General features: G+C 37.6%; 1 protein-coding gene and 1 long non-coding RNA gene across 3 annotated transcripts; both read left to right on the top strand.

Annotated features, from left to right (window-relative positions):
• Positions 1 to 1,893: 1,893 nt before the first annotated feature.
• Positions 1,894 to 15,556, top strand: cpz (carboxypeptidase Z). Of its 2 annotated transcripts, none has more exons than XM_061052071.1 (13): positions 1,894 to 2,213; positions 2,687 to 2,719; positions 3,210 to 3,261; positions 3,431 to 3,753; positions 3,862 to 4,077; positions 7,936 to 8,132; positions 9,482 to 9,643; positions 11,208 to 11,366; positions 11,493 to 11,628; positions 11,725 to 11,864; positions 12,337 to 12,436; positions 12,511 to 12,656; positions 13,993 to 15,556. In XM_061052071.1, the coding sequence occupies exons 1-13, from the start codon at positions 2,114 to 2,116 to the stop codon at positions 14,191 to 14,193; spliced, it is 1,965 nt and encodes a 654-aa protein (XP_060908054.1). In that variant the 5' UTR covers positions 1,894 to 2,113; the 3' UTR covers positions 14,194 to 15,556. The 2 variants fall into 2 exon arrangements, with proteins under 2 accessions (XP_060908054.1, XP_060908045.1); XM_061052062.1 differs by having other exon boundaries at positions 1,895 to 2,213; positions 7,936 to 8,171.
• LOC132984996 (uncharacterized) lies at positions 5,131 to 6,160 on the top strand. The gene is made up of 3 exons (XR_009675013.1): positions 5,131 to 5,409; positions 5,570 to 5,836; positions 5,886 to 6,160. It is a non-coding gene; the product is annotated as an uncharacterized LOC132984996 (long non-coding RNA).
• Positions 15,557 to 16,665: the final 1,109 nt, after the last annotated feature.

Raw genomic sequence — 16,665 nt, 5'->3', positions numbered from 1 at the left:
ATGACTCCATGAGAATTATTATTATTATAATTACTATTTAAAAAACCTTGGTGGACTAGTGCAAGTAAGCTATTTTGTAATGCAGGAGTTAACACTTTTCAGGCTCTTATGAGAAACATGATGTAAAAACATATCTGCCGATTGAAGGACTCTCAGAATTATTTTATTATGCTGCTGACAAATCCCAGTCAGAGTTCTGTGCGATACCAGTGCTCCTTGTGGCGACACTGGTACAGCTGTCTTTTATCATTTTGGTGATGTTTTGTCTGTTTGTTTGTCTTTTTACCTTGTCTTTTTTATTTGTTTGCTTTTTTATATGTTTTCTAATGGACTCCTGAGACTGGCAATAAAGATGGTAACGCTGATGATGTACACAAGCCGACATTTTGCTGACCACACTTTCTGGCTTTAATATTGAACAGTTGTAGTCTGACATCAGTGCAGCATGTGAAAATATGACTTGCAAAATTGTATATGATTAAAAGTACATATTCTGCTATTTTGACATAAACCACAATCTCACAGGAAATGATGATTTGGACAGTTTCATAAATACCCCCTTTAATTTAGTAAGTTTAAGTTTAAATGAGGCTATTTCTTATGTATTTTGATGTAATATGCTGCATGTTTTTTTCCCACTGTCCAATGATTAACTTCTGTAAAATTACAGATATATCCTGTTAATGTGCAGTTATTTGTCTTTGCTTTTAAATGTGTTTAATGTTTTCATACATTATTTTCTAGTTATTACATGAAAAAATAATTTTTCAAGTTAATTGTCAAGTTAATTTACGGTGTAGTCTCGTAGAATAAATAAAAAATGCCCTACATTAACAGATATTAACCTGAATGGTAGTTGTTTTTTTATATATTTTTAAGGTATGTTGTTTCACTGTGAAATAGACATTAATCAACTATAATTCTTTTGCAGTATAAACAATAATATTTTAATTTGACTTTATTGTTGTTAAGAGTCTGAAACCCTGTAAATTGTGTCTTGGCCAGGACACTCTTGTAAAAGAGATTCTTAATCTCAATGAGACTTTTCCTGGTTAAATAAAACAAGAAAATAATTAAATATGACTGGAGATGCAGGGGCTGCATGCTGCATCAATGAAGCACATAACATAAAAATTGACATTTTGTAAAAAAACATTTTTTTTTAGGATTCTGACTTTTTTCTCAGAATTCTGGATCCGAAAAATAAAGTCAGAATTCAGAGATTTAGTCAGGATAAATTTTAAAAAAGTCAGAACCAAACAATTTTTTTTTCAGTGGCCCTAATCATCTTCGCTTTGTAAAAGATATCATTACCTATCAAGACCTATTAAGATATCAAAACAAATTGTAATGGTCTAAATCTATAATTCTGTCAAACATAGTTCTTGTCCTTTCCACATGTTTACCTTAACCTTTTCCCCAATAATTTATAAGATAGCCAATAATGTGAGATATACATTTCTGATTTTGCTTTACATGGACTTTAAGTTGAAACAGAAACCTGTTTATTCTGAAGGGTACTTTAATAACATATTCCAGTATTTAGCTGGAATACTTTTTTGCAAGACCCTTTAATCTTATCTTATCCCAAGTGTCTGCCATGAAAGCACTGTTAACCAGTTAAACATCTAGGCTAATGAATTGATCAAATAGCCTTGAAATGGAATGTTTCCTGTCTGATTTGAACAGGCAGCCATTTTATGTAAAACTTATAAGGCATCTTCCCTAACTCCAACCCCCGCAAGCCACGTTTCTTCCTCGTTTATGACACACACACACACACACACACACACACACACACACACACACACACACACACACACGCACGCACGCACGCACGCACGTATGCGCACGCACACGCACGCACACACACACACACACACACACACACACACACACACACACAGTGAAATATGATCGGCGCTCTTTCGACTGTAGTTGAACCTAACTCTTCTCCAGTTCAGGGATGATCCGTGAGGAGAAAGGAAGAGGTTTTCAGTGGACTACTTTCCGTAGTTGTCATTCTGCCCCGAGAACAGAAAAGTTGCAGCTTTAGCAGCCGACTGCCACATCACACGCTACCTTCGTGCCCTTTTGGCTTCTGCTCTCAAACATGCATTTGGGTTACGGGATTTATGTGCTGTTTCATTTACTAACGCATAGTTGTTGGTGCGCCCCGCAGCAGACCTGTCAGCCGGGAGACGTGTTATTAGGTAAGACCAATTTAAACAATGGTTTAGAGAAAAATGCTTATTATAAGCACGAAACTTCAGCTACCGTGCACGATGGGGGGGACGTCTCACAAGTTGGATAGAAAAGTCAAGGTCTTATCGTATAATGAGCAATAGGTCCTACTGGGGACGATTCAGGACAAAAAAGGAAGCTTTTTTCAGCACCGTGGTTTAAACAATAAATATATACAGTAGGCTATTCGCTCTTATTCATTTTTTTAAATTAAGTGTCGTTATTAAACCATTACATTTTTTTTATCCTGGTCTCATATTAACACCAGTATCACCTGTATTTGTGGAACCTTTTCTTTCCTTGGCATAAACATGTGAGTGAAGGCCCTGCTTTGGCTCGTCTCTTGGTATGAAGGTGTCTCCTCCTAGCGTTTTAATTTGATACTCAATATTTCCATGCGTCCTCATGTTTGTTTTTTTGTTTGACTTGTTTTGTCTCACAGGAAGATGCAGAAACGATGTGTTCGAAGAAAAACGTGGGTGGCTAAGTAATTTCAACTTTTTCAGAATATGTACAGTATGTATCCATGTTTTGGCCTGTTCACTTTGCAAGGAGATGTTTTTTTCAAGCCTTGACTTGAACCCATTTTTTCAAATACCATTTGCTGTTTGATGCCTACTTCTCTGCTTTGCAAGTCTTATCCTCATTTTGTAGGGGACGATTTATGGACCTTAAAAAATCCCATAATATAGTGCTCAATTTCGAAACCCCAGGTGCTACCTAAGCCAGGCTTGTTTTTTTTTTATAGCACACATGCCTGCTGTCGTCATAGGCCTACATAACTGAAAGTTACAGGTTTTGCTTAAAAGCCAGTCAAAGATGTAGCCTAGCTATTATGAGTTTAAAAAAAATAAAACAAACACACAAAATAAATTCAATCTCAAACTTAAACCAACCCAAATCATTACTTCCATATTCACTCAGTTTAAAATGAACTGCTATACTGTGTCTTTTGTCTCCTACAGCTACCTGTACAGAGCTGAATCTGGGCTACTGTAATGATATGGAATACTCTAGGTGGGTTGTAGAGGTTGGTTTGTGGGCAAGCCATCAGTGCCATCTAAAACCATCCAACATACTGATATTTTAAGCTGTTGTTTATACATTTAAACATTTCTGTCTCATTTTCATGGCTCATTTTTACTATAATTTTTTAACAACATATGTAAAATTGCTGCTACCCCAGAACCATTTTCCCGAACATCCTGGGCCACAGGAGTCATTCTGAGGCAGAGTCAGGGGCAGAGTACCTTCTCCTAAGTGTCATCCACGGCCTACTCCAGGGGGAGTGCTCCCCAGAGATTCGTCTTGTAGGCTGCTCTGTACTCGCCTCACCTTGCAAGGATAACAAGATGATTAAACCCTGCCGCAGTACTTGTGAAGCATTGAGGAAGGACTGTTTCCATGCCTTTGAAGCCATTGAAATGGCTTGGCCCTACTTCCTAGACTGTGATCGCTTCTTTGCCAGTGACCAGGAGGGCTGCTTTGATCCACTAGTTAGGCTGAAAGGTAAAGGTTACACTGTCATGTTGCACCATGCAGGCCAATGCATGCCTAGTAGTGCTCCTTAAAAAATGTTTTTTTTCCTCTCTGTTACTCTTGTTATCACTTTTCTAGCCAGACAGGAGCTAGCATTGTCGAGCTTCTCTCCTGAAGAACCCACCACAATAATCCAGTTCACCTACACTTCCAACACCCAGATGTACAGTTTATTGAAGAGAACAGCTGCCAAGTGCTCCCATGTGTCTAATATCTACAGTATTGGACGCAGCACAGAAGGCAGGGATCTATTGGCTATTGAATTCTCTAACAACCCAGGACACCATGAGCTATGTAAGTAACAGTGAGCAGTGCTCGTGAATTGCGCCTATGAGATAATTTTTGTGCTATAGTATATGTAGTTTCTGATTACATTATTGGTTTTATTACTCTTAATTCACAGCTGTTGACCACTTAAGGGCAATGGAATCAAGGTGTTATTCATATATTGTCACCTTATTATGTCAGTAGTTTTTAGCAGTCCCTTAAACATCCAGCAGACACTGAGCAACATTAGCATTTATTTGGAGTCTATTTAATTTAGACCTAACAAGTATAATTCAATTTCATTTCCTTTGAATGGTGTATGTTTCTTCTGCTAATTCCCCAAATATCGTCATTACTTTGTTGCTTAATTAAGTGGGCTGGTGTTGTGTACATTTCACATTTTTACTAATTTTTTATGAAAATGTGTATTACAATAGGGAAAGTGAACCAAAACAGTTAAGTTGTGGGCCAAGTAAATTAAAAAAAAATCTCTGAAAGACCTTAAATACATTATATACTTATTTATATCTGTTTTCATCGTTCTTAAGACTGACTAAAAGACATGCCAGTGGTCTAAAACTTGGTAAGTAAAACCAAGGGTTTCCAAGATCATAAGAGTTTTCACAAAAAGGGACGGTTTGTGCAGCATATGACTAACTGCAAACATGGATATGTAAGTCAGCAGAGAAGCATATTTTACAAACTAAGATAATAACAATAACTTTATTTATATAGCACCTTTAAAAAAGTGCTTTGACAGACAAAGCAATGGCAGGAACTCAGGGCAATAAAACAATAATCATCAGCAGTAAGGAATGTATTTATAGATATATATATATATATATATATATATATATATATATGTAGAGATATATGCAAACATTTAATAAGAAAATAAGACAATAAACAACAGGCCTGTCCAAATACAGTTAAGACTCTAAAGCAATAACATTAAACAAAAATTAAACAAAAAACAAACAAAAAAAGGTCAACAAGCTACAGTAATGGCAATAATATAATAATAATAATAATAAAAGTAAAGAAGACGACATCACATCACAGGAAATAAAAACAGAAATTAAGACAATAAGGGGTGAAATAAAGGAAAGTTGGTAAATATATAAAAGCAGCAAAGGGCAGAAGAATCAAACTTGTTAAGATGGTTAAGAATGGATGAAAAGGATAAGAGCAATACAATGAATAATGGAAAGGATACATTTGAAGGCTTAAACATTAAAATAGGAGTTGAGAATAAATAAAAAGGGTAAGAACAATAAAATGAATAAAGGAAGGGATAGATTAATGTAAAAAAAAGTCTAAAAAAGGGAAAATCACATAAAAGCGAGTCTATAAAACTAAGTTTTAACAAGTGATTTAAAAGATGTCACTGACTCTGCCCGCCATCTAAGAAATATAATTTGGGGCAAGACCAAGACGATAAAATCAATTCTAAAAGTGACAGGTAGCCAGTGGAGGGAATCAAGGAATGGAGTGATGTGATGCCGTCTTTTAGAACCAGTAAGAAGCCTAGCTGCTGCGTTCTGGACCAGTTGGAGGCGGGAGAGTGATTTTTGGGTGATACCTGAAAGGAGTGAATTGCAGTAGTCCAATCGAGAGAAGATCAGCGAGTGAAGGATTTTTTCCAGGTCAGCAGGGGGCGGAATGGTTTTGATTTTGGAAATTGACCTTAGATTAATGAAACACGACTAGACAACTGTTTTTGTTAATAATTAAAGGTGAGGTCTGAATCAAAAATAACTTATAGATTTCTTGCTGTGGGTGTGATGTTAGAGGAGAGAGGACCAAGAGAACTTTGAATGAGGATGATATGGGAGTTTGGGTAGTTGAATAGAATTATTTCGGATTTTGAGTCATTTAAATGTAGAAAACTTTGGCCTTTTATCTTTCAGACAGTTAAAAACAACAGCTGGGCTTCTTTGATCACCAGGTCTCAGCGGAAGGTATATCTGTGTGTCGTCTGCATAGAAATGAAAAGAAAGGTTATGGCGCTGAATGATATTACCAAGAGGGAGCATATAGATGGAAAATAAAAGAGGACCTAAAATCAAACCTTGCGGTACACCACAGGTAATTTGAGAGGTGGATGAGGAGTGGTAAAGGGCTGTTTAAAAGATAGGAACAAAACCAACTAAGTGCAGTGTCCTTGACACCAACCCAGGACTTGAGGCATTCAATTCAAATGGTATGATCTACTCTGTCGAATGCTGCACTTATATCTAAAATAATTAAAATTGCGCTCTCTCCTCTGTCAGTCGCTAAAGAAGGTAATTTGTGACTCTGAGGAGGGCTGTTTCTGTACTATGGAGTGCTCTAAAACCAGACTGAAACTTTCCAAAGGTGTCATTTTCATTCATAAAAGATAAAATCTGTGTTAAAACAACTTTCTCTAAAACTTTGGATAAAATGGGAGTTTAAAAATTGGCCTAAAATTACTAAGAGCAGTGGGGTTAAGATTTGGTTTCTTTAAAAGAGGTTGGACCACAGCATGTTTAAAAGCAGATGACCAGTTAAAAGTGAGCTGTTAATATTCTATTAAATGCTGGGCATAACCGCATCCATGACCTCTTTCAGAAATGTAGATGGCATGGCGTCAAGGCTGCACGTAGTTGGATTCATATGAGATAAAATATCAGATAAAATCGGCATTGAGATAGGGTTAAAAACAAGTATCAATAAGTCTTTGGGATTGTAAAAACATGGTTGGGGGGTAATCTCATTAATTTTATTCGTAAAATGCTTTAAAAATGACTCCCATCTCTCAGGCATCAATAAAATGACAAGGGGAGGGCTTGGTGACGGAGTGTAAAATGTTATATAAAACTCTTGGGTTAGAATGGCTTTATAAATTATGATAGAATAAAAGGAAGTTCTCACTTCTATAATTCCTTTTTGATGATTATTCATGGCATCTTTCCAAATCTCATGAAAAATGTGTAAACCAGTTTTTTTCCATTTTCTTTATTTTCTTCTGCAGTCCCTTTGTAATTCTTGTGTTGTATCATTTAGCCAGGGCTGCTGTGTTTTCAAATAATTTTTGACTATGAGCGGGGCAACAGAATCAAGGGTGGTCTTACAGATATGATTAAAAAAAGAGCAAAGTCGAATATATTGACATATTGCATAAGTACATTTTTTTGAAATTTATTATGAACAATTCAACATCCCTCAGAATCAGCTTCCCCCTTCAGGGTCTTCATGGTTGGGGATGTCAGTGCCACCAGTCTGTAGTTCATGGAGCCAATGGCACAGGAATGAGGCAGGGCGTCTTTCACAGCATGGGAGCAAAGTTGTCCCATAACATGCTTAAGCACTATTGTGGTGGCTGCAATCTACTAAAGTATAGATTCATGGCCCCAAACCCGTGATGGTCTTCAAGTCAAGTAAACGCAAGTTTTCTTCATTGTCATTTCAACCATTCACAAATACACTGTGTGAGTACTCCTTCTGTAGTTCTCCTTTGTCCCCCCTCCTACAATTGTCATGCTGACTGCAGGAATGTCCACCAGAGCTTTTTCCCGTGAATTTTATGTTAATTTTCCTACCATAGGCCTCATGTTATTCTGCTGAAGTTTTAGCTCCAGTTTCCTTCTGTAGTTATCCTTAGTTTCCAGGGTCCATTGCCCCCCCCCCCCCCCCCCCCCCCCCCCCCCCCCCCATTGTCAATTCTAGGTTGAACATGCTCTGGGGGCTGATTTGTTTGTTTTTTTCGTAGAGGGCGCCACTTAGCCATATTGTTGGAGCTCAGGCCAAGTGAATACTAATGTTGCTACAAGCTGCTAGATGTAAAAAAAATGTACTAGCAAATGTACCATTACAAATTTAAAAAGTTTTGTTGGTTAATATGTTTGCTTCATTCTGAAATAGTGGAGCCAGAGATCAAGTTGGTGGGCAATATGCATGGCAATGAGGTGCTGGGACGCCAGCTGCTCATCTACCTGGCCCAGTATCTGTGTTCAGAATACATTCTGGGGAACCATCGAATTCAGACCCTTATCAACACTACCCGCATACACATTCTGGCCTCCATGAATCCAGATGGCTATGAGCTGGCTGCCTCAGAGGTAGAAGATAACAATGACCCGGAGATCAGCAACCAGGAAGTAAATACTGTTAACATGGAAAAATAGACAAACCTCCATTATCCATTTTCAATCCACTGTCCATTCTGTCTGTGATGCTTAGGAAGTGGATTGATGTACTGTGCTAGGGGAAAACTTTGCCAATGCAGAATTTTAGTTTACAACATTGTTTGTGAAATGGGACACCATTGAGCAACATTATGACAATGCTGTAGTTGTCTCTTTTTAACTTGAAAGCTGACAAACAAACAAACAAAAATGTAAAATGTTGTAGTTTACTAGTTATGGTAATAGGAAAATACTTAAAACAAGTAGCAATAAATAAGTGATTGTGGGAAGCTATCAGTACATTTAAGTACTGTTTTATCTAATCCTGGTTGATGTTATATTGAGACACACAAGAAATATTAAATCCTTAAATTCTATACTTTGATAAAGTTTCTCCCCTGAACCAGAGAGATGAACTTATAAACCCTTTTCATTTCTTTTTTTTATTGTAGGAATGACACAAGTCTGATCCTACTATTTTATTTAGGACCAAAGGACCAATTTATATATGTATGACAAGCCTGAGAATGTGGGACATTTACATTGGCATTTCTTGAGCTTTTCTTTATGCACAGTATAACAATACCGACACAGCCTTGTGGTGAATGATGAGAATGCATAACATCATCATTGTTCCTCTAACAAGCTCTGCTTGCATGTGCGCATGTTTATAATATAAAAAATGTAATATCACAATGTAGCCTTATACCTTCATGGGTAGGCATATAATATAAACACACATTGAAATAATTTAATATCCATGAGTTAGTCTGACAGACTGAGTGCAGAGATGATCAAACATATATAAATAGCATGTGTTCTAATATTTTGTCCATTAAACTTATACATTTAAACATTAAGCTGTTTAAATATTTCTGCTGTTTGACGATACATACCGTACATAAAGTATTTGTCAAAATTATAATGTTATGCAATTGTTGTTGAAAAAGCGCTGTTAGGTTGACGGTATGGATACAACACATTCATTTTCTACTCACCTTTTCTATTAATTTGTTTTTTTACCTTGTCATTCTCCTTTTCTATGTGGATACATGGCCATGTCTACATGTTAACAAGATAATTAAAGCTAGTATATGTTCCTTCATACAATATTTTAAATAATATTCATATCATTTTGCTGAAAACTTTCTGTGCGTAATGAATTTGACCTCTATTGTCTTAAAATTATCATCTTTATTTTCAATAATGTTATACATCTACTTTTTTTTTTAACATTCTGGTCATTTCTAATACTCATAGTTGTTTGGATCCACTTTTTTCAGGGTCACTTGTTGAATAGTTGGACAAATGGAAGGACCAATGCCCAGAATATTGACCTCAACCGCAATTTTCCAGACCTCACCTCCATTTTGTACCGGAACCGCCGCAGCAGGCATTACCGCACTGACCATATCCCAATTCCTGATGCATACTGGTTTGGCAAGGTGAGAGGATAATTTGCATTAATTTTATTTGTGGTAAATCATCCACATACACTGAACATATGAACGCAACACTTGTATTCTTGTTCTATTTTTTCAGGAGTTGAAATCAAAGGTCTAAGACTTTTTCTATGTACACAAAAGGCCTATTTGTCTCAAATGTTGTTATTAATTTTGTTTAATAACAACATTTGAGTGTGAGTGAGCACCTCTCTTTTGCCAAGATTATCCATCCACATGGCAGGTGTGGTATATCAAGATGCTGATTAGACAGCATGATTATTGCACCTTAACCTTAGGCTGGTCACAATAAAAGGCCCCTCAAAAATGTGCAGTTTAATCACACAGCACAGTGTCACAGGTTCCACAAGTTTGGGGGAGTGTGAATGTCATGCTGACTGCAGGAATGTCCACCAGAGCTGTTTCACGTGAATTGTATGTTCATTTCTCTGCCATAAGCCGTCTCCAAAGTCGTTTCAGAGAATATGGCAGTTCACCCAACTGGCCTCACAACCACAGACCATGAGTAACCACACCAGCCCAAGGCCTCCACATCTCCACCTGCAAGATCGTCCGAGAAAAGCCAAGTTTGCATAATCAAAAAATCTCTGCAACCACTGTGAGAAACCCTCTCAGGGAAGCTCATCTGGCATGCTTGATGTCCTAACCGGGAACTTGCCTGACTGCAGTTCATCGTCGTAACCAACTTGAGTGGGAAATTGCTCATCTTCAATGGCGTCGGGAATTTTAGACAAATGTTCTTGTCACAGCTGAATTGTTTTGCTTATGTCAACGTTGAGAAAAGAGTGGCCCATGGTGATGATGGGGTTATGGTATGGGCAGGTATATGCTATGGGCAAATAACACAGGTGCATTTTATCAATGGCATTTTGAATGTGTAGAGAGACACTGTGACGAGGCCTATTGTTGTGCTATTCATGCAGCACGATCACCTCATGTTGCAGCATGATGATGCCACGATACACAATTTCTGGAAGCTGAAAACATCCCTGTTCTTTGCGTTGCCTTCAAACTCACGAGACATGTTGCCAGCTGGGCATGTTTGGGATGCTCTGGATCAGCGTATATGACAGCGGGTTTCAGTTCCTGCCAATATCCAGGAACTTCGCAGAGCCATTCAAGAGGAGTGGACCAACATTTCGCAGGAACACAACCCACAACCTGATCAACTCCATGCTAAGGAGATGTGTTGCACTGCGTGAGGCAAATGGTGGTCACAACAGATACTTAAATGTTTTTTATGCCTCCCTGCGAAGATAAAACTGCACATTTTAGAGTGGCCTTGTATTGTGACCAGCCTGAGGCACACCTGTGCAATAATCATCCTGTCTAATCTTCACCTATCAGGTGGATGGATTATCCTGGCAAAGGAGAAGTGCTAACTAACACAGATTTGAACAGATCTGTGAATAAAATTTGAGATAAATAGGCATGTTTTGTACATAGAAAAAGTCTTGGATCTTTGGTTTCAACTCGTGAAAGATTGGAGCAAAAACAAACTTCAACCTGGATCCAAACAATTTCCAATACTGCCTTTGGACTGTAGGTGGCACCGGAGACCCATGCAGTTATGAAATGGATTCGGTCACTGCCTTTCGTTCAGTCTGCCAGCCTTCATGGCGGGGAGCTGGTAGTCTCTTATCCCTTTGACTTCTCAAGACACCTACATGAGGAGAGAATGTTCTCCCCCACTCCAGATGAGCAGGTAGGGAGGGGAAATGGATGGCTGAGTTTATAGACAGAAATATTAATGGTTGCTGAACATGACGGGTTCAACTGTGCAGGTATATTCTATCTCGCAACATTAAGTATAATAATCTTCCCACACTAGGTCTTTAAGCAGCTGGCTCGTACCTACGCAGATGCCCATGCTACCATGTCAAACAACGACACAGAGAGGTGTGGAGCCTCTTTTTACCGAAATAGGGGCATCATCAATGGGGCATTGTGGTATAGTTTTGCTGGTGGTAAGATATAATAATTTTCAAGCTAGCGAGGACCATTAAATATTTGCTTTTGATATTGCTTGTGAGTATGTATTTATTAATTTGTCTTTCTTGCAGGTATGTCAGACTTCAACTACTTGCACACAAATTGTCTAGAGGTCACTGTGGAGCTCGGCTGTGAGAAATTCCCCTCAGAGGCAGAGCTTTACCCAGAATGGAAAAGAAATAAGGAAGCTCTACTCAGTTTTCTGGAGTCTGTACGTTTTAGTAAGCCCGCTTTAGTCAGACACTTTATAAAGTGCTTGTTGTTACATGCATAAAAAGAGAGATAAAAATAATGCTAATCATAAGTATGTACCTATAGACATTGGCACAAGACAGATGAAAGCATTTTTGCCTGGCAGGCTGTAGCTCAGTGGTATCTCTTAACCGGAAGGTCGAAATTAGTTTTCCAGTTCCTGCAGTCACATGAACCCAAAATTGCTGCTGTGTCAGCGGTATGTGTATGAATGTGATTAGTTACTAATGGACACTTCACATAGCAGCCTGAGCCATAAGTATTTGAATGTGATGTGAATGGGTAAATATGACCTGCAATTTAAAAAGAGCTTTTAATAGTCAAAAGACTAGAAAAGTGCAATACAAGCTCAATTCAAGTCCATTTGACTCAGAGCAAAATAAATAAACATACATATACAGCTATTTATTGTTGTTCTTGTCCCTTAACAGGTCCATCGGGGGATAAAAGGTGTAGTTAAGGACACTGGAGGACATGGAATAAAAGGTGCCACTATCTCTGTCAGGGGGATTAGGAAAGATGTAACCACAGGTAAATACAGATATATTGATACACACGCACACACGCGTCCTTTTTCCCTCACTCCTTTTCTCCCTTCCCCCTAGCCGAAGATGGAGACTACTGGCGGCTGCTGAACCCTGGTACTCACATCCTGACGGCCACAGCTAAAGGTTATTCCAGGGTCAGCAAGAGGGTTCATCTGCCTCACACCATGAACAGGGCTGGACGTGTTGACTTTGTCTTGGAGAAGGTTGGTTGTTTTTATTATGCTATCCAGTTTCTGAAAGGTACTGTATAGCCTCTTTTGAATCCTAGTTTCATTTCCCTGATTTGGTTTGCGTTAATTACATATGTTTATCAAGGACCATCCTAAAAAAATCAGTTAATTTAAGAGATGTACCAGAGAAGGGGGAGAGATGGGCCTCAGTAAGCCACTGTTTTATGTCCCTGTGACAAACATTTACACAAATAGCCATTCAAGCAGCATTTTAAAATTCCCAACACATCCAAAAACTTCCTTGTAGCATCAACAATAATATTTTTTCCTACGGAATTCCACACAATCAAAAACTTTTACAAAAAAGGGACTTATTTGTTTTTTTATTGCAATTCAAGTTTTTATTAATTTTTGCATCATTTACAACAAACATACAAACAAAACAAATAATATTGACGTTTTTAGATGTCCGGAATCAGTACATTAAAAAGAAAGGAAAAAACAAACAAACCAAGGATACACCTCTCCTAAACACATACAGAGAAAACAACAACAAACAACAACCACAACAACAAACGTTTTTTTTTTTTTTTTTGTTTTTTTTTACATAAAACCCCTAGCAGGCAGCCCCTCATGAAAAAACACATGTAGTACCTATACACGTGCATATGTATAGGCCTACCTACAAACAGGTAACCATATCTCCCAATATTATATTTCATACAGTGTAAGATGCATTTGCACACACATTCATTTACAGATCTCCCCCGACATCATTCTTTACCCTCTCTAAGATGTAAAATTCTTAATATAATCCATAAATGCTGTCCATATCTGGCTACTTTTGTTTTGGACATTTTTTAGTCTGGCAATCATATTTTCAGAAGTTTCTGCCATAAGTTTGAATAATGACATTCATTCGCTAGAATAAAATATTACATTTTACAACACTTGATTTGTTTGAAGCATTTTGTAATTGCTTTGCAGTTTTATGCCTTCAATATTACGATCATTTTGGAACAGAAAGAAATATAATAATATTCCCTAAGTTTATATGAAGTCTGATAACCAATCAGGTGATAGTTATAATCTTCACAAAAGCAATGGGTGTCTTGCCTGTTTGAAATCTAAAAAAAATGTACTTCATCGGAACTTCATTACGAATAAACAGCAGCTGTCTTAACGATAGGGTTAGAGCCTTTACTGATAGGATTAATAGAAACACAAGTTCAAATGATTAAATTAAATTATAGATGGAGATATTCAAAGTTCAACTATTATGCCTTCTTAGGTCTTTGTATTTTAATATTTTTTATTGTATTTTTATCCATGCACTCAATCCTCATTCTTTTCCTTTTCTATACACTAGGTACCTGTGGATCCTGATATTGGCCACCACCTCTTCCCGACATTAGACACATGGGATCGATTTGACCCATATAACCAGTTTGAACGCTACGGCGAACAAGATGTGGAGGGGGGGATAGAGCGGCAGGAGAAACCATGGTGGTGGAGCTACTTCTCCCAGTCAGGAATTTCACCCCCACAGTGGTTGCTACGAAATGTCTAGATGCTTTACAGCACATAAGGACACCAGCATACCATTAGGAGAATGGTGATGGGAAAGTCCACCTACAGTTCCGCTTGAGCTTTCATAGATTTCTAGGCAACAAGAGCTATGGCACTGAAATTACTGTAACTGAATTAGGCATTAGAGCTTCCTGGAATGATATGAATCAACTTTGGTCAGACCAGGCTAAAAGTAATAATTTTGTCCTGTGTGTGGTATTTTGGCCAAAAGTCCTTTGCAGCTGTATTTAAAAAATAACCACTTGGATGTAAATGAGTTATGTATGCATCAAATATTTACCTTGCTGAAGACATTCACTGTCAAAAATCACGCCATGGATTTATGTGAATGTTGGGATTACAGATTACAATTACTTTAAATACAATTTTTGATGCAAATGTTGTTTGGATAAATAATTAATTTAGATTTTTAGTGTCCAATTGTTAATTATGTGTACATGTAAAATGTTGTTACAGGTCCTATAAATGGCAAATTACAACTGTTCATTTAGTGCATACAAAACCTGTTACAACATCTCACATTTAGTACCACATTAAATAATGTTTATTGAGGCTCTACTAGGACCATTTACAATATAAATGTTTGCAATGTTTTTTTCACAAGTATACAAATATATTCCTTTGCTTTTTTGCACATGTGTATGAAGTTAAAATTAAAGTTGATAATGATTGGGCACCTAGTTGGTCATAAGAATTTGGATGTTTGACAAATTTATTTGACACAAACAGATCTCACTATTTTTGTTATTAATTTGCCAGTTTATTCATGTAATTGGGACATGCTGATGCTCTGTTGAGGTATATAAATCTACTCTGAGATTTATGTTGAAGACTTGTGGAAAACTACACTGTAAACCCAAACCAAATTATAATTTGCTTGTTACTTATTTTTTAAACCTTTTCTATTTACAGGACTGTTAGCCTAGCCATGCAGTAGCCTGCAGTTGGCTGAACTTGCATCGAACAAAGTTGTATTGAGTTATCAGTGTAACCCCTGCTGTCTTTTGCATTTACCTTTCCCCTCTCCTCTCTTCCAAACCCTTCCACAGCAAAACCAATTTTTTTTTATATACGTAGTTTTTGAATTGAGAGTAAAAATATAGTCATTTCAGCATTTATAGAGTCTAATTTTACTACATGATGGTTATTCTTAAATAGGGATGACCCCATATAGTCAAATCCTCAACGATTCCTTCAAAAGAGCCTTAGTCGACAGCCAATCTCTCAGTCAAATGTGTTTATGAAACACGGATCCTTCCATTGCAGCTATATGGGGGTGTTTAATGTCTAATTTTACATAGGTTTGCCTGTTTTATCCAAATAAATCATGACTCATAGCCCAACATTGTATGATTATGAAGTTATTACGAAGAATACTTTATGCAACTCTGAAAATAACTAATGTACTTTACTTTTAATCAATCTCCTTGTTTGTGTGCATGAACAAATTACCCCAGAAATGTAGGGTCGAGTGGATTATCCCATTTTGCGTGTGGGGTCATTTGAGCAGCAGCATCTATAATCGCCTTGAAATATTTATAGTTTCCCAAAAGCTCAGTGTCAGGCTACATTATTTTCTCTAGATGCACTCTCAGTGTTAGATTGACAACAGCTCATCAAGGGGCATCACAGACCTTAGTTAACTCTGAGGAAACTAAACCTGAGATCCCCACTCTCTTAGAGAGGAAAAATGGATATTAATGACAAATATTTCCAAGTTTGTTGCTCTTGAATGGAAGAGGATTTGGGCCACTAAATTTAGTTTGAGTATATAACCTTTTTATTTTCTTTTTTAGATTGCTGTCTTTTTACTCAGAATTCTGACTTAAAGGAAGAATGTGCAACTTTTTGATCCAGTAGATGTCGCCCTTGAGCTCCAGCATGAAACCATAACAAACAGCTGTTTAGCGACACCTCCGCTATTCTGAAGCCTTAGCTCTCCTCCAGTGGCATAATTAAGCGCGAGTGCAGACAAAGTTGTTCTTGGCTCGAGCCGCAATTGCCTGTGTCCTTCATTGTTGTGTTAGCAGGCTAATGATACCACACTTTGGTTATCTCATAGCTTCATATTGCACATAAATTGACACAGAATGATCGTGATCTAAAGGCACATATGTGACATCCAAATAAGCAGTGAGATGGCTATGTTATTATTCTTTTCTCTAGTCCTTGACTAAAACAGCTTTATAATCAAGTCTGTCCCGTCCATGTAAACATGATATAAAAACTGCCCGACATTAACATGGCCAGTGGGACTTGCGCTTCTTACTTATTGTAGACAGTCATGACTCGGAGAGACATTTACAGAGGATATACTTGATTAAGAGCTGTGCCAGATGCCCTGCTCTTCCACTGAAGCAGATATTACCTAGGACTGGTCAAAGGCATTAAGCCTGTTGCACGACTGAAGCAGGACCTGCAAGACTTACACCTGCAGCTCTCCCAGATGAAG

The sequence above is a fragment of the Labrus mixtus genome, chromosome 2, assembly GCF_963584025.1.
Source record: "Labrus mixtus chromosome 2, fLabMix1.1, whole genome shotgun sequence".
In the NCBI taxonomy this organism is placed as follows: domain Eukaryota; kingdom Metazoa; phylum Chordata; class Actinopteri; order Labriformes; family Labridae; genus Labrus; species Labrus mixtus.
Note: the sequence above shows the minus strand (reverse complement) of the source record. Positions and strands in the feature narration are given on the sequence as shown.